This window comes from Equus caballus, chromosome 6 (assembly GCF_041296265.1).
Source record: "Equus caballus isolate H_3958 breed thoroughbred chromosome 6, TB-T2T, whole genome shotgun sequence".
Lineage (NCBI taxonomy): Eukaryota > Metazoa > Chordata > Mammalia > Perissodactyla > Equidae > Equus > Equus caballus.
In genome coordinates this window covers 11636427-11659963 of record NC_091689.1, presented here as the reverse complement: position 1 = coordinate 11659963, position 23537 = coordinate 11636427, and the positions used below count along the sequence as shown (strand labels likewise).

Sequence of the window (23537 nt, the reverse complement as noted above, 5' to 3'; positions counted from 1 at the left end):
AACAGTCAGCCTTCAGAGAGACTAATGATGTGGCCAAAAGTCGCATGGCTAGTAAGTGGGTTTGAGACACCTAATGAGTGACTTGGAGTCATGGGATCACTCAGTTTTGTGTCATTTACCTACTTACCTAAAATGTTGAGGTTTTTTGCAAGGTTTTTTTTTTAAATGTAAAAAATACTGAAAAACCCAAAAAGTTAAAAATCTTAAGTCAACTATTTTAAAAAATAATACAAAGTAAGGTTTTCCCAAGCTAATCTACCCTTCCTCCCACGATGCCCTAAAGTAACTCCACTGTCAACATCTTTCTTGTGTTGTTTCTGGCATTTTCCTCAGTTTGGACAGTCAGCCACGCACACGTGCTCAGTGGTTGGGTCATGCTCTACTTACTGGTTTTACATGGTATATCTCATACCTTTCACTTAATATGACCTGTTTTTCCAGTCAGGTAGCTATAGACCTTCTTGTAAATGATACAATATTCTAGTGTATGGATGTCCATAATTTGTTCACCTATTCCTCTATTTGTGAACATTCTGTTGTTTTCAACTCTGCAGTTACAAACAGTGCTCCAGTGGACTTCCATATGCCTCCCCCTAAAATAGCCGTGGTTTAGGGACCACAAAAAACCAGTCCAACTGGTTGCAAGACTGAATAAACACCCACATTTGACGTTTGATAGACACATTGAGAGATGTGTGGGGTTACTTAAGACATTTCTTAGATGTGACTTTTGTTCTGAGCAGCATCTTATCCCAGCAGGTTAGATTCCTAGATGTAGGGGATGTTAAATGACCATTCTTACCTTTTAACAGGAGTAGCCTAAGTAGGAAGCAGCCAGCCTGACTGCTACTCCTGGCCTCAGCGATGATGGGTTCATCAGGTTGGTAAAAGAGCGTTGCTCGCCATCTTGTGTCTCAGTCTTAGCCTCTGTTTGTGCACGGTGTTTTGTGTAAACATCACTAACCCCAATGCGTGGGTATTGACTTGGCTCTTTTGTCCATTTTATCCAAAAGCAGACAAGTGGCCTTAAAGGGACACAACTGCCATCAGCAAAATATGCCCTCTAAATGAACGCATTTGACACATCCAGTCTCTTCCAAGTTGTGGCTTTTATAAGGAACTTGAAAAACTTTATATTATTAAAAAAAAGGTTGACATACACAGTAAAATTCAGGACAGCAGGACACCTCTGTGACAATCTGTGAGCAGCTCCCTAAGGCCCCTGACCAGTGTCAGTGTGGGGAAATCGGCCTCCTTGACTAAAGTAAAGTAGAGGAGCCAACAGCCAATGCTTCACAAACAAGCCGGGCAGCAGGAAGGGCCCACAGCGACTGTGGTTTCCAATACCACCTGCTGTCTTTGCAGGTATTCCAGTCTCCCCGGACTTTAGTAAACAGGAATGATGGCTGTAAACACTGTAGCTAGACTGTCGGTTGAACAAATGTCTCCAGCAAAGGCTTTAATTGAATTATGTTTGGCTAAAGCCCTGTAGGCTTTTCCTCCCTCATGGGAGCAATGCAGTGTGGTGAGAATATGCTCAAAGCCTACACTCAAGTTCTTCACTCCTTGTCCATAAGGCTTGGCCTTGATAGTCTCTCTCTAAGGAAATCAGGAACACGACATGATTCTGCGTTAGAAAACACTGAAAAAGCCCCCCAGTGTTCAGAGGCACTTGCGAGAGGTAACTGCTACAGCATTCAAATTACAAGACTTGTCAGACACGCGAAGCAAACTGGTTCTCTCTTTACGACAGAAAAGTGAAGAGGCTGAGGAAATGTGCCTGTTTGATCCCAAATCCGGTAGCAAAAGAAATTTCCTACATTCCACAGGTCACAAGTGTTTGTCATGAGGAATGAAAGTAGACCTGCCCCTAAAATAAGCACCTGCTGAGGGCTGGCGAGAAGCCAGCTGAAAAGGATGCAAGCCGGACAACAATCACAGCTCAGCCAGCCTCTGAAGAACTTCCCTCTGATCTTTGAGATACTTCAGCATCCTCCTTTCTAGCCGATCCATACAAGTTTTCTTTACTTCTTGCTTCCCAAGGAACATTTATTTTCCTACTTTGCGTATTTCACTACAAATCCAGATGAACCATGTCAAACAATGGTTTTCAAGACATTGGACATCAGGCAATGAAGGCCAGCGATTCCTGAGAGACAGTAAGTGAGCCCTTGGACTGCCCGGCTTACTGCCCGGAGAGATCCCAGGCTGTGGGGCAGGGAAAGGGACCCAGGCGGAGTGCAGGGGTCTGCAGGAGTTGAGGAGGCGGAGCTGGGAGTCCACAGAGACCAAGGCAGCCAGAGTTGGCAGGAAGATGAAAGAGCCACATGGAGAGATTTGCCCTTGAGTGTTCAGTTCTTAAAGGGGAGACTACCTGTAAGCATCCACGAAGAATTGAATGAACAACCCCTGGAGCTCGCACAGGGCAGGCCAGAGCCAGAAAACCTCCTAAGTCACCAGGTGGTGGGGAGAGTACGCCGGAGGATTTTGCCTCAAGGGGAAAACCGACCCTAGACTAAAATGTTACTCTGGCTTCCGCCTAATAAAGCTTGACAACAAGACCAGAAGAACCAAACCATTTCCAAGGAATGAACTGCATCCCAGAACAAAGCTCCAGAATATTTATAGCAACACAAAAATATCCAGCACCCCACAACGTAAAATTCACAGTCTCTGGCATCCAATAAAAATTTACCAGGTGAGCAAAGAAGCTGGGAAATACAACCCATAATGAGGAAGGAAAAAAGGGATCAAAAACCGACCCCAAAATGACATAGATGATAAAATTAATAGACAGAGACATTATCATAACTATATTCCATATGTTCAAGGAGCCATAGGAAGGATTGAACAAGTAGAGATATGGAAGATGTATGTTTTGAATTTCTAGAGATGAAAACTATGACGTGTGAGATAAAAGAGAAAGGGATACACTGATCAAAATAATACTAATGCCTATTTAGTAGCAGCAGAACTGACGGACTGCATGAAAAATTCACATTAAGCTGTGGTGGTTTTCCCCACAACAAAAATAACTTTCCAGCCAAATATTTTTAACAGTACCTAATTAAGATGGCTAAAATGGTCTGGGTTTAGTGTGCCCTGTGCATAATTTGCCCCTCTCACAGTGCCACCCATCTGGTTCCCATGAGACTGAGAGACAAGTCAGACTGGAAGCCCAGGAGGCCTCACTCCTGTTTAGACTCACGGATACATGTAAAAGGTATGAAGGCAGCAGCCATGGTCACCCTGCACACCCCCAACAATTCGAGACTGGCTTTGTACCTGACATTCTTTGAACACCTCCCTTGGGAAAGAACCTGGCTTGTGCTCCAACCAAGGGGACCCTGACGTCATAGCAAGCAGCAGTGAGGCCAGCAGCTGTGTGGAGTGTGCGCTAAGGAAGCGTTACAGCCGGAACTGCTAGCTACATCCTGGCTTTTCTTGTTTGTTTTTACATGCCATATAGACAGGCGTGGAAAAGGAAAAAGGATCTTTGGCTTTGTATAGCTCCCTTGTCTCATGTGGCTACAGTTTTAAGAATTTAACATTCTATTCATGGTCCACATTCAATTCTCATGCTTCTTAATATGCATCCTATAAATACTCTCAAGTCTGGACCACAGGTGTGCCCCACTTTAACAAAACAATGGATGCATGGTGTATCCAAAGCAATCCGTTAGAGACCTTACATCCACAGTAATGAAGGGTTGCCATAGGATTTTTAAACAGTAAACCCCTCAGTGCACTTAAAATTCAAGTTAAAAAAAAATCAAAACACAGGCAGCTTTTAGGAAAACATCTATTCTCTAAACATCTATTCCACTTGGTCCTGGTGAGCCTCTTACTAGAGAGCCAGGCCTTCATTCGTAATCATTAGAGACATGGAGTATTTACGGGTTCCTCCGAGAGCCAGGATCGTGGTAAAATATTTTAAAAACGAAGTCTTGCAGCCGAGCAAAAAGGGTCTCGTTCTGCTTGCTGCAATCTGGTGCCAATCAATTTGCAAACGAGCCTGTGGTTGAGAAAGGAAAATTTATACAATTAGCTAGCATCATTGGAAGATAGCAGTGTCCTGAAGAACCATCTTAAAGTCATACAGAATCTTGAGGGCGTTATGTGGGTGAAATGGGCAGGGAGGGAGGGGCATTAGGGATGTCGACCATCCGGTGTGACAAACTTCAAGGTGCCACATTATCTCTTTCTTCTGTCATTTGTGATGGGTACCAATGCAGAATTCTTTCTGGAGGTCGTCGTGTTCCTGGGGAACTCAGAGAACAAAGTTGCCTTATCACAGCTGGGAGATATATGTAAGCAAGAGTCATAGAACCAGCAGGTCATGCATTTTGTAAAAGCGAGATGTGGTTAAGTATGTAGGCTACATGCAGGCTAGAATGTATCCACAGAGACCAGCGAGTCAGGGTCACAATATTGCTTCTTTTCCCTAAGATGGCTTCCCTCATGTTATGATCTAGGTGTTACAGCCTCACAAGACTAATTCAGGGAACTGAGCAAAGAGGGAGGGAGGCATGGGCACCAAGGACACGGACTGAGTCCCCAGCTGCCGTCACCTCTGCTGAGAGCTGAACAGGAGGATATGGGAATGGAGCTGCATGTAAGAGTTCAAGGATGGCAGAAGGGGAAAGTGTCTGCTGCAGACTGTTAAATATTCAAATGAGGAATGATGAAAGGAGACTATGAAATGGCCTCTAGCTGTCACCTCCTCTGGAATGGTCCCACATGGACAAGGTAATGGACTAAGAGGCTTCTCACGCTTCCTTTCTGCTCCTGTGACTTGGTTCTGCAACATCAAAGCCCCTTCCTCATCCTTTGTTCCACCCCTGCCACCGTTATTCCTACACACAGTCACCAACACGGGTTTGGTCTGGATTCTCCTTGTAAGAGCTGGAGGTGTTTGGAGAAGTGTCTCTGGCAAGCTGTGCCCTCGCCACGGAGCATCATCTTGTACCTGCTTCCCATCACACCCCTGGGCAAACCCGTCACTTCTTTAAGCCTGGCTCACGCATGACTTCTCCCACGAGCCTTCCTTGAGTTGCTGCAGCCCCTAAGCTAGAATTAACGCCCTCTCCTCTCAATTCCCATGGCAGGGTTACCTTCTCCCTACAGCCTTAACACTTTGGGTCTTGAATTGTAATTCTCTGAGCCTGTGTCTCCTCTCTCCTGAGCGAACTCCATGGGGCAGACTGGACCTCATCCAGCTTCCCCATGCCCATGGTGCCCAGCATATTGGGGATTCAGTCCTTGGCCTTGCAAATAAAAGTGTCATCTTTCCATACCATTTCAAATAGCAAATTTGGGACACTTAAAGGCAGAATGTATCATTGCAATGATGTGAATATCAAACAGGGTCGTGTTCATTTGGTTCAGCACACAGTGTACTCATCTGTGAAAATCTTAGTTACCTTAACTAGCAACACCTACAACTCACCTTTCATCACACAGTGACATCTATCTCTGAATATGGTAAGAGGATGCTCTTTCGTATCAAGGAGCTAAAGGAGGGTATTGAAGCATGCAATCACACACACCACTTCCTGCCTGTTAATCACACCTGTGGCTGCTGACACTCACCAACATTGGCACGTGGCTGAATATGACAGCGATAGAGAATGACACAGCCGGCCGTTTATTTTTGCCACCTCTTTTCAACTCAGATCCGGTGAACCCTGCAAGAAAGATCTAGGGAAAAAAAAATGTCCAAGGAAGGAGACAACTGGCTTTTAAAGCATTTAATAGGAAGTCATAATCAAACAAAAATGATTTTATTTTAAAAAGAATAAATTTACATACAGTACATAAGCAAAACAGCTGAAAGCTTCCAAAATAGAAACCGGGAGCATATGGCCCTGAAACACCACATGCTTTGATTATACTCAGGAAGCATGAGGTGCCCATTTGGGCGAGAAAATCCCATGTTACAGTGCGACTGACAGGCATGTTGTGGAGTGGTTTCAGCCACCGCCATTGAAGGGTTTTAGTTCAGAGTCTCTTCGTCTGCGTTTTTATTCTTCTGCATATTCTGTTATGGTGCAGGTCTGAGCAAAACTGGCATGAAATGACAGCTGTTTGGAATGATGGTTATAGGATGGATGCCCTGGCCCAGAGTGCTGGTGGGTAGGCGGCAGGATGAGAAGTCCGGAAAAGGGCATGCCATTCTACCTGGCTCCTGGAGGGGCCAATAATCCTGAGGGCTTTGGCGTCACAGTTGCCAAATGTAGGGTTGGCCAGATCACAGATCCTAGGCTTATGTTAGATACATCAAGGCGAGCTTGACTTTTAAATTCCTAATCTCTAAGACTCCTGATCGAGAGGCTTTGGACCAAGGCTGGGGCTACACCAGCAGGGGGCAGTCTTCCGCCAGAGAGAAATCCCAGTGTCTAAAAGGAGAGGGAAGGCATACACTTTGAAGGAACATGTATGGTGTATGCGTGAGCAAGCGTGACTGAGCGGGGTGAGGGTTTCATAGAGTGAAGTGCTGTGGGAGAAACGAATGAAGAGAGCTGGCAAGGCAAGAGTGTGAATCAGGTAAGGACCTTTTCAGTGAGTTTCTGCCTGATTCGAGGCCTCACCAATATATACTTTCTATTCTCCAGTTACTGAAATAAGATACTTTAAAAAGTGATGAACCGTGACAAATCCTTGGGTCATTCATTAATGTGCTATAGCTAATATATTCATCCTCAATCCAAATGGTGTAGATACAACTTTAAATACACCAATACAGCCGACTGACTTCCTATGGTTGGGACTTCAAACAACAGGCGACAGCAGTAAAAATTGTACATACACACACATGAATGAATTGCCAACACCTGTGAACATTACGATCCCTCTTTTTCAAAAGACACAAGTGGAAAAGGCTGATCCGTTTGTTGGTTGGATTCATAAAAATCAATGAAAATCATTTTTTGTAAATATTAGCCAGGCTGTGATCTCTGGTTTGGCAGCCGGGGGACGAGCCACAGGGAAATCCTCATGCACGGCCTTGGAGGGGCCAGCCTAGAGCGGAAGTGCCCACAAGCTGGGGCTCTGCCCGCGTCCCCCCCATCATGGTGCCACAAATACCAGCCAGAGTTTGATGTTAAAATAGTCAAATAGCAGGTCATTTTGATCCCTGCCTTCTAAATATGCAAAATGTGAGAAGAATTTGAAGGAAAAACAGGATGTTTTACTAAAAATGATTCTTCTCAGGAAACTGGAGCACTAAGTCAAATACCAAAGGTGATCCCACCAAGAAGGCCAGGGCACATGTTCAAAAACAGGACAAATGGGGGTTCTCAGTGTTCACACTGATGCAGAGGTAACAGCCCAACCTTCAGTCAGGCTAATTTCCTTTCGAAATGTGTGCGTGCAAGGTGGTGATGCATGAGGATTACACACTGGCTGTAGTGGTTCAGGCACTCTGCCGCAAGAGATCATTTGTTAACCATGTGTTTACACTAACTTTTAAGAAATTGTTCATACTTGTTCCTTATTCTTAAGAACTGAAGAGGAGCCCTGTGAGGGAACCTTCTGGGGTTTGCACAGTGATCACCTCCCTAAGTCTATTGAGGACAGGCCTGAGGTCCAAAGGGTGCCGTGTTTGGTTAGCTTGTTTTCCTAAGAGAGGCTGACATTATTCTTGCATTAATTATCCTTAAAATTGCCAAGAGATCATAGGTGGGGAGACAGAAGGGGAGCCCCTGATTCTGTGTAGTAGATGAGAAAATAGGTTTTCAGAAAGTAACTGAGAAATGGAGGAGCCTTGTCAGGGGGGCGTCGTCAGGATCAGCAAACGTCCAGGAGGCCCCTCCCCTCCTTGTCAGGACCCAGCAAGGATCAAGTTCATTCGTTCTTCCATTGACTCACTTTCTCAGGCAGACGACAGTGCCTCTCCAGTTTGGAAGGAAGCATAGAAAAGCTGAAGATGGGGCAGAGGACTTGTCCCAACTCACTCTGAAGCAGCAGGAGAGAGCAGGACACTCAGAGAAGCCCAGAGGTACCTGCTTTTCATGAAGACTAACGCCCAGCGGCCTGGTGAGGTGGGAGCAGCCAGTCAGTTTCATGGATTGGAAGAGTGTAGTAATGGTACCTGGACCCTGGGAAATGCGCAACAAGGAAGAGCGATCCCTGTTTCAATACGCCCGCCAGCAGAGACTGGGACTCACAAGGAAAGCAGACTCTTCCCCATGACCTTGCAGCTTTGCCATGGCCTACACTGCTTCACAGTAAGCTTTCCAGTGCTCTGCCCACCCAAGCAGGCACAGTCTCATTTGATCATTATGACAAAGTCATCCTGTCCAAGGAATGTGGTGTTACGTGCTGCCACCCTTTCTCCTGCATCAAAGTTCCAATTTCGGAAGTGAGACTCAGTGCTGGGCACAGGCATAAGTGGAAGGAAATGTTCAACCTCTAGTCTCCTAGGTCCTTCCTATCTCTGTCGGCCCTCCAGGATCCAGTGGGCCTTGTGGCCATTCCTAAGCCAAGCCACAGTTCCTGCCAGCCCATGACGAGCCCCAAAGTCCATGTATCAGACAGGGTGGGGAACCCTTAAAGAACTTGACTGTGGGTTTTAGCCTGGCTTCAACTGCAGCAAGACCCTTACAGACAAATGGTGCATGTGAGAAAATTTTTCCTTTCATACAGCAGTAGCATTTATCAGATATCAGCAAAACAGACAGGTGAGTTAAGAAGTTTTTCCTTTTTAAAGAAAAATTTGTCATCAAGACTTGCCCACCCAACAACTTTCCTATGTCTTGGTTCTCATGTCCAGTGGGCTAATTTCCAACTGTCTGAGGCTCAGAGTAATCCCAAAAACCTGTGTAGCATTGGCACAAACGTTGTAGCACAGATGCCAACAGACGTGTAGGTGACAAACTTGTAAGGTACTTCGATCTCCAGTCTTCGCCTGGCCTCCTTGTTCCTGGTGACCACCTTGAACCATGAGTATAACACTTGCAGCGAGAGATTTTGTACGAGTTGACGAACCAGGAAGATCAACACAATTCCCACAGTAAATTTGGTCAGACCCAAAACTAACATGTCGGTGGTGAGCGGTGGGATGTTCTGAATCACAGGGAAAGATTCAATGGGCTCCGACACGAGCTGGAAAAAATGGTTGATCCAGAATCCTATGATCATCCCAGCCCCAGCAGCCAGAATGGTGGTGGTGTCTGCTCTGGTTGGGCTATAGTATTCAGACACGGGGTAATTGTAACACAAGAAGAAGGGTACCACTATGACACACACAGGGAAGAGGGGGCTGGCGGAGTTCAGGTGGTCGATAAGGGTCCAGGCAGGGTAGGTGAGGACAATGAGGATCATGGTGATCAGAATGCCACCCAGCACATCCTGCGGGAAGGAGAGAAAAGAATTATGTAAGCCAACCAGTGCTTCCCAGTATACATGTGTAATTTTGAGTCAAATATGCTTGATTTGATATTTAAAATAGTTTTTACATTGCTTCATAATACATGTTTAAAAAATGTACAGTTGTAAAAACTTGAACATAGAAAAAATACAAACAACAATCATACTATCCACATTAAGTATTTTCTTCCAGTTTTTCTGTCTTTTGGAATAAATTCTACATTTGCTTCCTTAAAGCATAGCTGTAATCACATTGTTGCTTTGATCTACTATTCTTTTTGATTTAACATTCTATCACAAGTATTGTCATCATCTTCCCAGAGGTGGCGTCATCCTTTCTTGGCGGGGGCGGGGTTGGGGGCTGCGGCTGGCTGGAGGAGTAAGATAGCTCCTGGAGGAGCCACATTCACACAGCAAGCATGCCAGCATTACTTACAGGAGACGTTTATTTGGGGTGGTTTGAGAAGACATTTTGGATGTGGTGGTGCCAAAGCTCCAAGACACCAGGCTTGACACTACCAATCCGTCTTCAGACACAGAATTTCAAACAGTGTGCACACAATTTCATTGAGTGGATGTACCGCGCTTGGTTTAATTAATCCTTCTTTTGAACATTTTAAATTGTGTTTTCTTTCTTCCTTCCTCTGTTCCTCCCTTTTCTTTCTTCCTCTCTTCCTCCCTCCTTTCTTCCCTATTTTTTTCTCTCTTCCTCCATCCTTTTCTTCCTTCCTTAAATGTTTGTTTAAAATATCTTTAACTCCTTAATGTCATCCATTTTCTTCTCCCCTTACTGTTCTCATTGCAAAATCTATCAAGAGGTGAAGCCTTAATGTAATTAATAGGCGAAAACATCTAAGTCGGAGTGAAGAGCTTGCTGTGGTTTTATTACAAAGTTTCACATGGATTATTTTGAAAGTTTACAATTGAAAAACTGAAAACATTTTCCTCAATGCATTGGAAAATCTGGAAAACACCAAACAGTAATACAAATGCATTGTAGGAAATCTGGAAAACACTTTTCAGTATAAGAAAAAAAATTGATCCTTATTTCCACTACCTAGAGTCAACCCTGTCTATATTTTGGCATCATGTTGCCTTCCACCCTTTTTTCATATATACATAAAATAGAATTCTAAAGTCTTGGTTTTTCTTTTTTTCTCATAACTTCATTCATTATTTCTCTTGCTTAGTTTCTAATAAAATGTCATCTGATTGAGTAAATAATGGGACCTTAGAGATAATCACTGAGGCTATAGCAAATTTCACAGATTAGTGAGTATCCATTCATTCTTCCAATATCCACATATGAGTGCCTGCTGTATGCCAGACACAGAGCTGGAGGATCCAGTGTGAGCTGAACAAATACTGTCCATGCCTATGCGGAGCTTACGGTCTAGTGGAGAGACAGATGTTTACTGTTAGTCAAGAGGGAAAGAAGTGAGTGTGGACCGTCATGGTCCTCTGAGGCTGAAGAAGAGAGAGCAAACATAGGCAGGAGCCGCTTCCTACAGGGCCCTAAAGTCCAGTCCACTTCATGAGGACTACATCCTGGGAGCAATGTGAAGCCACCGAAGTAGCTCTCATTGGACACCAACAGGACTAGATTTTCACTTTTGCAGGATCATACTGACTACAGTGAGGAGAATGCATAGGAGAGGAGCAAGAGTGGATGGGGAGGACAACCTGCCCCCTCAGAGGAAGCCTTGTGCCGCTGCATGTCCTCCGCGTGGCACCCTGGGCTTTGCCTGCTCTTACTTCCACCACCGTCCTTCTCAGTTATCCCCTCAGGCATCATAATCTCCATGGTCTTCCTCCCTATGGTTCCTTCTCCTGTGCCTATGAATATGCACTGATGTTGCCTTTTTTCGAGAATAAGAAGCAATCCTTCATTTAAGCTTCTTGGTTACCAAAATTGAGCCAAACTCTTGGAATGAACTTTCTACACCTGTTGCCTCCACTTCCTCAACTTGATATACACCTGCTCTCTAAACTAGTATTAGATGATACATCATTCTCAAAGGCTACTTGCCAGACATTCGTTGGCTGTTTCTTCACCATCTGTCTTTGACCCAACAGCCTCATATATCCTCTTGGGGATCTATGAGGTTCTGGGAAATTATGGAGTTGGAGCACATGACCTAGGTAGGTCAATCAATGCATTGTATCCCCTAGTCACAGTGATTGGTGCAGGGGTGGTCACGTGACCTAAGCCAGTCCAATCGGAATGAATTGTAGGGCTTTTGCTTAGAATCACTGGAAACAGATGCTCTTTCTTCTTCTGGACTCTGTGCCCTGAGGATTTACACCCTTTATTTGGCCAACCTTTACTATTCAGCTCTTATTAATGTTAGCCTGCACCATCTTGGCTCTTCTCTGACCTCTAAGAAGTCTCTTCCTTGGCTTCCTTCTTTAGAGCTTCCTCCTCTTTCCACATCTCAAACGTGGACATTTCCACAGATTCTGTTTTCAAACCTTACGTGTCTTCTCCCTTGAAGGGTTTTTGTAGGTTCATGCTTTATCTCTCCATTCTCTATCCGCATACCTCTCAAATCTATGTTTTCTGGTGTCTCTCTCAAACTTCAGTCCTGCACTTTTTAACAGAATGCTAGACATTTTCATCCAGATGTCCTGTCAGCCCTCCAAACCGACTTGTCTAAAATAAAAATCACCAACAACCAAAATGAAAAATAAGTACAGGAAATGAGTTTACAGAAAAGGAAATATGAATGCCTCTGAAATATATGAAAATATACCTAAGCTTAGTCATAATAAGAAGTGGAAATTAAATTATGCTGAGGAGAAATTAAAACTTATGTTCACATAAAAACCAGTATATGAATGTTAGAGCAGTTCTATTAATAATCACTAAATATTGGAAACAACCCTGATGTCATCAGTGGGTGATGGGGAAACAAACTGGGCTACAATTGTACAATGGAATACTCCTCAGCAATAAAAAGCAACATGCTGTGGACGCATGCAACAGCTTGGAAGAAATCTCCAGGAAATTATGCTGAACGGAAAAAGCCAGTCTCCAAGGGTTACATACTGTATGGTTCTATTTATACGGCATCCTACAAAAGATATAACTATAGTGATGGAGAACAGATCAGTGGTTGCTAGGGGCTAAGGATGGGGGAGGGTGTGGCTACAAGGGGACATCAAGAGGGAGCTTTTTGGGGTGATGAAACTGTTCTGTATTGTGGTGCTGGTTACTCAAATCTAGACATGTGTTAAAGTCCATAGACTATACACCCAAAATTCAATTTTATTGTTTGTTAACTTAAAAAATACAATTAAAATTACCTTTCAAATAAACATAAAAATACTGGTGGGCTCTTCTGTTTGTACTAAATGACACTGTTGAGCGTCTGCTGCTGTGTGTAAAGCAGTGCTCTGGACACTGAGGGGTTCCCAACATTCCCCCTCCCACCCCCTTTCCCCCCAACACAAACTGTACCCCTCACCTATCAGGGTTGACAAAAATCCAGAAGTCTGACAACAATCTGGTGATGAAACAGTAGGGGGAAAAAGGGACTCATGTCCATTAATCAAATGAATGCAAAATGGCACAACCCTTATGGGGAGAAACTTGGCAAAATTACATGTTCATTTAACCTCTGACCACCAATCTCACTCTGGGACAGGACCACAGAGAGACACGTGCCCATGTCTGAAGTGAGGTATTTCCAAGATGTCTATTGTGGTATTGTTTGTAATAGCAAGAGACTGGAAAACCACCAAGGTCCCCCTACAGGGATGCGTTAAATCTAACCATGGTACAGTCACACAATGGGATATGCTGCAGCCATACAAAGGATGAGGGGGCTATGACATGGCATTTTAAAAAGCGTGATGCATGGGCTGGCCCAGTGGCGCAGCGGTTAAGTTCTCATGTTCCACTTCGGTGGCCCAGGGTTCGCCGGTTCAGATCCAAGGTGTGGACATGGCACTGCTTGGCCAGTCATACTGTGGTAGGCATCTCACATATAAAGTAGAGGAAGATGGGCACGAATGTTAGCTCAGGGCCAGTCTTCCTCAGCAAAAAGAGGAGGATTGGCAGCAGATGTTAGGCCAGGGCTAATCTTCCTCAAAAAAAAAAAAGTGTGATGCAGAACACTGTATCGTATGCTACCACTTCCATCTAAAAAGGTAGGAGAATCTATAGATACATTTTTACTTGAATACACAAACAGGTTCCCTTGCATGGCGGGGGACAGAGCTGGGCAGGACACTTTTGCAGGATACCCTTGCATACCTTTTGAATTTTATATCATCTAAATGTACTGCGTCCTTACAAAATTTAAGTGAAATAAAATTCAGTCTCTCCTTCTCCAAACAGGATCTGCCTTTCACTCTCCCTATGACGTGGAGATCCCAGGCGAGCCCAACTGTGTCCTCTACAGGGCACTGGGCATATTTGGGGACTGGGGGGGCAGGGGATGGCCTGCCGAAACACCAACTGCTGAGGACTGAGGGCATCTTGTCTGTGTGTTTTAAAGGAGCGTGCATTTTGAGGGAAGGATGAGAGTCAGGCACAATGAGCTCCACACTGCAAAGGGCCTTTCCTCTGTTAAGACGGGAGAGAAGATTCTGCCACTCAGACTGTCTCCTGGGAGCCCCACTAGACTTAGTGTCTGAGCCCTAAGGACATCAGAGAGGATGAAAGAGTCATTTTGCTTAAATCTATAAAACGCAGAGCCAGAGAAGAGTGCTTTGAGACCCCTTTGGCAGAGTCCTCTTCAAAGGGAAGAATCCATTCTTCCTCGTACCTCTAGGCCCCAGGTGTGGCATTTTATGATACCACCTGGCAGAACAAAGCCAGGGCATCTGTATTGTTCGCTATCGCCCTTGAATCAGAGTCATGGGCGCAGACCTGCTTTGCCTGGTGAGGCAGCTGCAGAGATGCTGGTGACATGCAGATCACCGGGGTTGGGGGGGGGGGGGGGCGGTGCTGGCACCCGGCAGGGACCGTCGTACTCAGAGCAACAACAGCCTCTCGCAGACCAGCTGGGGAAGGGGCAATTACTGCCAATATCTGGAAGCTGCTGGGCCTGGAGGGCAGTGGGCAAGACCAAGGAGTCCAAGGTCACAGCCTGGGCAGAGAGAGCAAGGGACCCAGGAAGCCACCCTGACACCATGGGGTCAGGTGGCACTAAGGGGCTCAGAGTGGTTCATGACCACAAGTGAGATTCCCTTTGAAAGCTCCAGAAATATTTTGTGTGGGCATTTCTGTTTGAGGTGGGGTAAAACAGTTTTGCAGAGGGCTAGAGGTTCAGAGGGATTCTGCAGGTGCTCAGGGAAATTCACGTATTTACACACCTTTCTGTTGGTGGCACCCTATGGTCAAAGAAGCTCTGAGTCCTGATGGCGCTATCTGACTGTCCCTTCCTCTGACCATGCATAACCACCAGTCACTATATTCCACAGACTCCTCCTTCATTCACAAGATCCCGCTCCCGCTGCCACCTCCGAATGCCTACTTTACCACCAGAGTTCAAACCTTCGTGTCTTCCCCTGCCTGCCATTCTCCCGTCCCAAAGCACTCACTGACCTCCTGGCTGTTTCAATAGCAAACGTTCTCCAATTTTAGCGTGCATTGGAATCACTTAGAAAGACTATTAAAATGCAGATTTCAGGGTCTGCCCTTCAATTTTGACCCGAAGTGAGGCCCAGGAGTCTGCACGTTAACACCCCAATGTAACGCTGGCATAGGGACTTTAAATCAAAAAAAAAACACACACATAGATATGGAGAACAGACGGGTGGTTACCAGAGGGGAAGGGGTTATGGGAGGAGGGGGAAAGGGGCTCAGGGGCACAGGTGTACAGCGACAGATGACAACTAGACTTTTGGTGGTGCACACGATGCAATCTACACAGAAGTGTAAATATGATCATGTACACCTGAAATGTACACAATGTTTTAAACCAACGTGACCTCAATAAAAACATAATAAAAACTATATATGCTTTGATAAAATAAAAATTAGATTTAAAAAGACTTAAATAAGAAATAAAAGAACAAACTATTAATAAAAAAAATAAACCTCTGAGAAATACTGGCCCATAGATTGAGCATCAGAGTCCGGCATGGTAGGGATTTAATTACATCATTCCAGGGTTTTCTCTCACTGCTTTCCGATTCAAATGAGTCTCCTTGCTTTTCCCAACCATGCCTAGGACAATTTTAGCATCATAGGTTTGCATTCCTTTTATGCATGACACACTTGAACCATCTCTATCTATGACGATCTTATCAGTTCCTCAAAGGCTCAGCTCAAAAGCTACTTCCTTTCCAAAATATCTTTGTGTATCACCACAGATGGCAATAACCTTCCCCTGAACGGAATGTGAAGGCACTTGCTTAATATCACTCAGAAAGCCCCTCCCTTATGTGGCCTTGGCTGCAGCTCCGTGGTCCCATGCTTTTCCCAAATTGATTATAAGCCTCTGATCAGAAGAACAAGTTATCTTGCATCTTTGCATTATTCCTCAAGGCTCCTTGCACAGTGCCTAACATATAGCAGATACTCAGTTATAGTGATTGGGAGAAAATTCCCAACGCCTTTCTCTTATCCTGAATATCCATAATATTTAACACCCATTGTTTCAATAGATAAGAGAACATTTGCCTTCCTTCTCTGTCTTCCTTTATAATTGCAGTTACCAAATTCCCAGACATTTGGTGGGAATACTCTTTATAAACTAATTCTGTTCATCTTCAATGCACCAAGAAACTAGACTATTTTGGTCCACAGCCCTCGTATTTGAGGCAAACGAATTTTATCTAACATGGCTGCGGGTGTAGGGTTTTTTCCTTCTAGACACACGGTTGGATTTTCAGCTGTAAAAGGTGATATTGTCATAAAGACATTTAGGTATTTGTGTGAGGAAAATACTTGAACCATCACTAATGAGCTTGCTAATTTGGGGCTTTAAATTTCTAATAATAAAATTATTGTAAACAGCTTCTAAAAATAAGGACTGTAGTGCTTGAAAATTCACGAACATTTTTTTACAAGCCACTAAATTCACAGAAACTATAAAAGCTCACAAAATCTCCATCCTGGAATTGGAGCTGCTGTTTCGATTTTGGCAGATTCGAAATGAGGTGATTTCTTTGGAAGTGCACAGTCATGTGTTTGGCACAGTATGTGGGACCAGAGGGAAAACAGCTCAGAGTTCTCTAGAATGACGAAGGCCAGCTGTGGGGCAGAGGACGGTGAGCAGAGTACAGAGGCAGAGGTGGGGGCCACTAACCAGCACTGGGATAATTCTGTCCCGAACAGGCAGGTTTGGGGGCTGGGAGCAGAGAGAAGAAAAGAGAGGAAGAGAGTGTGTGGTTTATAGGCAGATATGAACTATATGGAAGGGAGGTAGAAAATGATAATGCAAAAAGCATGATAAGGAAAATACACGAGGGCAAAAATGGAAGAATAAACATTCTTTGCTTTGCAAAAAACAGATTTAAAACTCCTTTCCATAAAAGAATATAATTGGACTACAAAGTATGCAAAATATACAAAATATTCACCACTTAGACCCAGTAACTCCACTCCTAGGAATTTATTTTAGGAAAACAAGCAGAGAAAGTAACAAAGCTGCTCACAAAGGATTACGCAGAGGGATAATTCTTATTGGGTTATTTCATCTCATACCATTAAATCTAAAAAGTAGCACATGCTTCACTATAAAACAATCAGAAAACAGAAACAAGCAAAAACAGCCTAAAGAATGGAGCAGGCATCATAATAAGAAAGAATCTGGAAAGACAGAAATCAAGCATGTTATAACATTGTTTACACCAAAAATGAGATAAAAATACATACTGCAAAAGAATGAAACTGGACCACGAGCTTATAGCACACACAAAAGTTAACTCAAAATGAACCAAAGACTTCAACATAAGACCTGAAACCATAAAACTCCTAGAAGAAAACGTAGGCAGTAAGTTCCTTGACATTGGTCTTGGTGATGATTTTTTGAATCTGACACCAAAAGCAAAAGCAACAAAAGCAAAAATAAACAAGTGGGGCTACATCCAACTAAAAAGCTTCAGCACAGCAAAGGAAACCATCAACAACATGAAAAGGCAAGCTACTGGGGCCGGCCTGTGGCTGTCGCTCCACTCTGGCGGCCCAGTTTCACTGGTTCGGATCCTGGGCGCAGACCTAGCACCACTCATCAGGCCATAGTATGGCGGCATCCCACACAGCAGAACCAGAATGACCTACAACTAGAATACACAACTAGGTACTGAGGCTTCGGGGAGGAAAAACAAAAACAGGAGGGGGATTGGCAACAGGTGTTAGCTCAGGGCCAATCTCCTCACTAAAACAAAAACAAAAACAAAACTTGTGGTGGAAACTTAAAAATAAAAAGGCATTCTACTGAATGGAAGAAAATAATTGCAAATCATATATCTGATAAGTGGAAAATATCCCAAAATATAAAGAATTGATACAACTCAATAGCAAAAAACCAAACAATCCAGTTAAAAAATGGGCAGAAGATCTGAAGAGATATTCTTTCCAAGAAGATATACAGATGGCCGACAGGTACATGAGAGGGTACTCAACATTATTACTCATCAGGGAAATGTAAATCAAAACCGCCACGATATCACCTCACACATGTTAGAATGGATCTTATCAAAAAGACAAGAAAAAACAAGTGTTGGCAAGGATGTGGAGAAAAGGAAGTTCTTGTGCACTGTTGGTGGGTATGTAAGTGGGTTCAACCACTATGGAAAACAGTATGGAGGTTCCTCGAAAAATTAAAAATAGAACTACGGTATGATCCAGCTATTCCACTGTTGGGTATTTATCTGAAGAAAATAAAAACATTACTCTGAAAAGATACATAGACCCCATGTTCACTGCAGCACTATTTATAATAGCTAAGATATGCAAACAACCTAAGTGTTCATTGAGAAATGAATGGATAAAGAAATTGTGATGTGTATACATACATACACACACACAGACTGGAACATTACTCAGCCATAAAAAAGAATGAAATCTTGCTATTTGGGCACAACATAGATGGACCTCGAGGGCATTACACTAAGTGAAATAAGTCAGCCGGGGAAAGACAAATAACATATGATCTCTCTTATATGTGGAATCTTAAAAAAAAAAAACCAAAAAACCAAACTCATAGATACAGAGAATAGATTGTTCTCAGAACCCCTCACTCTTTCTTTTCTTCCTCCATCTCTTCACTCCTTTTTTCTCTTGTTCTTCTTTTAATTTAAGGGGGAAAAAAAATCTTCTTTCACCTTATTTAAAGTCCTTTAAGCAATAAAGTCTTGGTAATATAAAAAGCTCAAATTTTGCAAAAAATACCAACACATACTGCTTTCTTATTTAATAACATAGCATGGATATTTTCCATTTGAAAAGCTACATTTCTGAAACCTTATTTTCTATGGTTTCAAAGTAACTATAACAAGATCAAGCAGAATACAAACGTTGCAAAAAGGATGATCCTGATTTTATATAAATATATGCTTACATGTATGGATAAGATATCAGAAGGAAATCAACTAAAATATTAAGAGTATATTTTTCTGTTTGGATATTACAGATGATGATGCTTTGCACTGTTTTTCTAAATTTTCTATAGTCAATCTCTATTGTTTCATTATACTAAAACTGTAATCTAGGCAAAGAAGGCTCAGACAATGTGTAATCAGTAATGTTAAAATAAGAATGTTTCAAAATAGATGAAGATAGAAATAACTAACTGCTGCTTATAAATTTTCATATCATGCCAAAAAATGAAACGCCCCCACGAACCTAGATGATAATCAATACACCACTCCTCCATGATGTAAGTAACATTTAAAATAAAGGCACATAAGATGTATTGCCAGCACTACCCTAAGAGTAAATTGTTTGAAATATAATCAACCTTTAATGCAATTTCCCATCCAAGGTTTAAATGAGGCCTTTCAAATTATTTGGAAAAAAATCATTACATGAAACTAAGACTTTCCAAAGTTAAAATGGAGAAAGATCTAAATCCTTTTGATTTTTGTACCTATTCTCATTTCAGTTATAAAATTCAGTATTCAGATAAAAGCGTGAGCTTTATTCTATCTCATATCAGAAAAGAATAATAAAGACAGGCAATCTAAAATGTTTAGAAAAGAATGCTAATAAAGCTATGCCACGCCAGAACAAATTTTAGTGAATGTTTACATAAACACATAAAATAGTGTTTTTATTCTTAACCAAAGAGAAACACCCTCCCTCTTGGTAAACATCTCTAGATATTTCAACAGCAGTCCCTCACCCTGAGAACTCTCGGCATCCGTGAATTCTGACCCTGCGTCACATTCCCATATGCAGTTTACTGCAACCAATTTACATTCGATCTTCAAACATCTTCGCTGAAGAATGCTATTGAGCAGGCCAACACAACACAAGGTTAGCTAACTAGAAAGAAGGGGAGAGAACAAACCCATTCATTCAATTGTTAGGAAAGAATGCATTCAGATCTTGGAACTATTTATGCCGAGAACTCTATGATTCTGGCATCTTCCCCTCTGCCAGGTCCCCCGCTGAGAATGTGAAGGGCCTTCTCTGCCCTTGGCTGCCTTCACAGAGCGAGCTGAAGCCAGGAGCAGAGTAAAAGCCAAGACCCACTGCTTTGTAGATGCAGTGAATGCTCTGAATGCAAGCAGACCCTGACATTAAAACAAACTAAACAAAAAACCCCAAACTCTACAATTATTCTAGAAAATAATTTTCAGTTATAGATCAATGTTTCCGAGTTAATACACTCAGAATACTTATTCTTTCCCATGCCAGCTCACAATGAATTCAATTTCTGAGAATAATGCTCATGAGCTTCAATAGAAGCCAAAAGGCAAAACGGAGGCAACATTGTTCATGAATATGAATATGATTACAGAGAGAAACCTACATGCTATGTAATTAGCATGTGTATAGGGAAGAAAGAGTGAATGCGTAAGTTCAAAAATATTAATTTCCTATCGAAACACACCAGTGGCCACAGGGGCAATCAAAAGTAGGAAGCAGATCTACCCTGCTATGTGGTGTGAACGTAAACAGTAGAATCTTCTAATATTCATGGCTGTTTGAGGGGGCTCTCTGTCACTGATGCCCCTCCCTTCTGTGTCACGACTGCTCTCTGAGTCACCTCGGATGTCTGAGCACAGATCTAGGATGAAGGATCACGAGGCGTGGAAATGAATGATTATAAAGAGAAGGCTATGACACAGACTTTTGAAAACTCCCTGAAACTCAAGAGTAATGGACTATATGAGACAGAAAAAAGTATGCCAGCTTCCACCTTCTACAATTTTAGAATAAATACCCACTTGGAAAGTGAGCATCTTGAAACTTTAATTAGAAATTATGTTGATATTTTTATAGAAAGTGGTTTTCTGTAAGTGTGTTAAGAAAAATTATATAAAACTTGGATGTCAGGCAAACACATTTCAATGTCATGTGGGGGCTAAGGCCATCCAAGGATCATAAAAGGGAAAGTACTTCCCTGACTCACTGTTCGCTGTGGATCAAAGATCTCGAGTTCATGAAGTGACAGGCTAGCTGGTAGATTTTTGTTTGGGAGAGATGCAAATAATTTCCGTTCAGTGGAAATGATAACCCCAAAGATCACAGTTTATTGCCCTGTAAGACAGTAACCAGTTTTGTATACAACACGGCAATCTTAATGTAATCTTTCTTTATTAAATTGCCTGTAAATATTTAGTTCTTTTTTACATTTTACTGGTTCTTTCATTAATTAGTGAGTTGAATAAAATCTTTGACATCTATTCATTGTATATTTGGATCAGAGTTATCATTTTACCATTTAAAAATTATACTCTAGCAAATCGATAATTATTTCAATGTTTATTTGCATAACTAATTATCTTGGATGATTGAATATGCATATTTCATATAACAATTGTAATTTTTATCTTGTTTTCCTTTGTATATTCTCTTTAAATGGCATTTGTTTGCTAAAAAAGTAAATAAGGCAGATATGATGTTTCTTAATGTGATGATATAAGATATTATTGCACACTTTTTATAATTTCAATATTAACTAGAAGGATATTTAAGCATACTATATATTTCCAAACTTTATTCCATATACAGCATAATTTAGGAAATAATCACTTGCTTGTCCTGGCTTCATGGAATCTCACAAGTCCAAACTGCAGATCTTTACAAAACAGACAAAATTCCCCCCCCGACCTCATAATTCACATTAATATGAACAGCTCTAACTATAACGAGTCACAGGGCTTGGCAGGTCAACAGGATTATGACATTAGATCAGACAAGCTCCCAGGCAGGTTCTAACATCATCTTTGACAACTGCTAAGCAGCTTGCAAGAATGACAAGTATAGAGAAGGGCAATCTGCCAGAAGACACAAAAGACATTGTCAAACATTTAAAGATGTTCCTCAAATCTGGGGGGGGCAGAGGGGCCCCTGAGCAACAAGAGAACAGAAGAAAGTCATGTTCAATGTGATATAATTGTTGAACAGGCCCGTGCAGGTTGAAATTCAGTTGACGTTGTCCCCATATTTGCTGGCATGTGTTTGTAGACTGTTTCAGTGCTTTTCAAACTGTATCTTGCATTAGAATCTGCTGAGGAGTTTGTTAAAAGGTAGGTTCTGATTCAGTAGGTCTGGGTGGGGCCTGAGACTCTGCATTTCTAACAAGCTCCCAGGTGACGCTGAGCCTGCTGGTCAGGGGACGACACTGTGAAGGGCAAAGACCATCTCCCCTAAATCTGCTAAATTGCAGAGGCCAACGTGGGCTCCTCGTGTTGAATGTAGCACGTCAGAACTTCCAGCATGTTTTTTTTGAAATATGCATAAAAGAACAAAAGCTTCTGAATTATATTAGTACCACATTGAAAGTGCTATCATAACTTTTGAAAGTCTTAAAGTGATAGTCCAATGTAGAAATACTTGTACGCAAAGGGACACAAAAGAAAGATCAGATGATTATTTGTAGACCTGGTGACCCGGGTGCTCGCATTTAGAGGACAAGTAAATCTGTCCCAGTGCTTTGTCACTGACCCTCTGGAATGTTGGCTTGAACTCTTGAGTCCTGGGCAACTTGTGCAAAAACAGAACTCTCCGAGGGGACACTTTGCAGCCCTTGTATCACACTAGGAACTGGAGATTTTAAAAAACCCGTCTTGTTTTGCAGACTCTTCTAGTGATGTCAAATGTGGCCATGCAATGTTTTTGATGAGGCTGGACAATCTCAACTACAGAGATTGTCACTTCTTTGTCATTAAGTGTGTGTCAAGTGAGAAGGTCAAGCCATGTAACGTAATTAAAATGGAGAAATGAGATCCAAGATACAATGAGGTACAAGATTGTGGCACCTGGGTGACCTTCTGTTTTCACAAATGCGATGAGAGCTCAGGGCTATGGTGTGGAAACAAGACTGCCATAGACCTAAGCACATCAAATAACTTTATGGAGGTTTCAGGGGCTTAAAATAACCAAATAAATTACCACACTTTCAGGAAGCCCTGTATGCATTTAAAAACACGATACATGAAGTGTTTATTTCCTTTCCCAAGTGAGCATGCTTTGAGGAACGTTCCCACTGACATACACAAACACAGCCCTCAGTAGTGTTTTGAGATGAATATTAAGGTCTAGACCTTTAGCTGATTTTCAGAGCATAAGAGCCCAGCCAGCTACTTCACTCCTCTCTACCTGCCTGCTGTGCCCCAGCTAGTGTCCACCAAATGATCAACAGGACAGACTTGGGTAATGAGACCAATTCTCAGGCAGTTTTATGGCTGTGATGGATAAATAGCTCATTTGCCCTTTTGTGGCTAGCTAGATACTGCTATTTCTCTCCACAGGCAACTTGGCCCTGCTCAACTCTCTGAACCCTTTAAGGTGAATTTCTCATTCTGAAACAACACGACAGAGAAGGGCTGGGTGGATATTGATTCTGTTGAGAGCTTGGTTCCCTTTTTCAATTGGGTTTGGGATGTAGGTTTATAATGACTAAGAGGAATTTTGCAAATCAATGGTTTGTGATTTTTTAAATGGATTCCCAAGCAATAAAAGGACAAAAGACATAAGCTCCTTGAAACTCGTGTATTTGTTTTATTGCCAAAATCCACATTAAGTGTTGTTAAGAAAA

At 42.5% G+C, this 23537-nt stretch overlaps 1 protein-coding gene across 2 annotated transcripts in view; it reads right to left on the bottom strand.

Moving 5' to 3' along the window:
• Positions 1–5735: 5735 nt before the first annotated feature.
• The window catches only part of SGPP2 (sphingosine-1-phosphate phosphatase 2), a 122879-nt gene continuing 105077 nt past the window's right edge, over positions 5736–23537 (bottom strand). For both annotated transcript variants that reach the window (XM_001493041.5, XM_023642421.2), the window contains one exon: positions 5736–9351. In XM_001493041.5, coding sequence (XP_001493091.1) covers positions 8800–9351 — 552 coding nt within the window. In that variant the 3' untranslated portion in view covers positions 5736–8799. The remainder of the gene's footprint in view (positions 9352–23537) is intronic.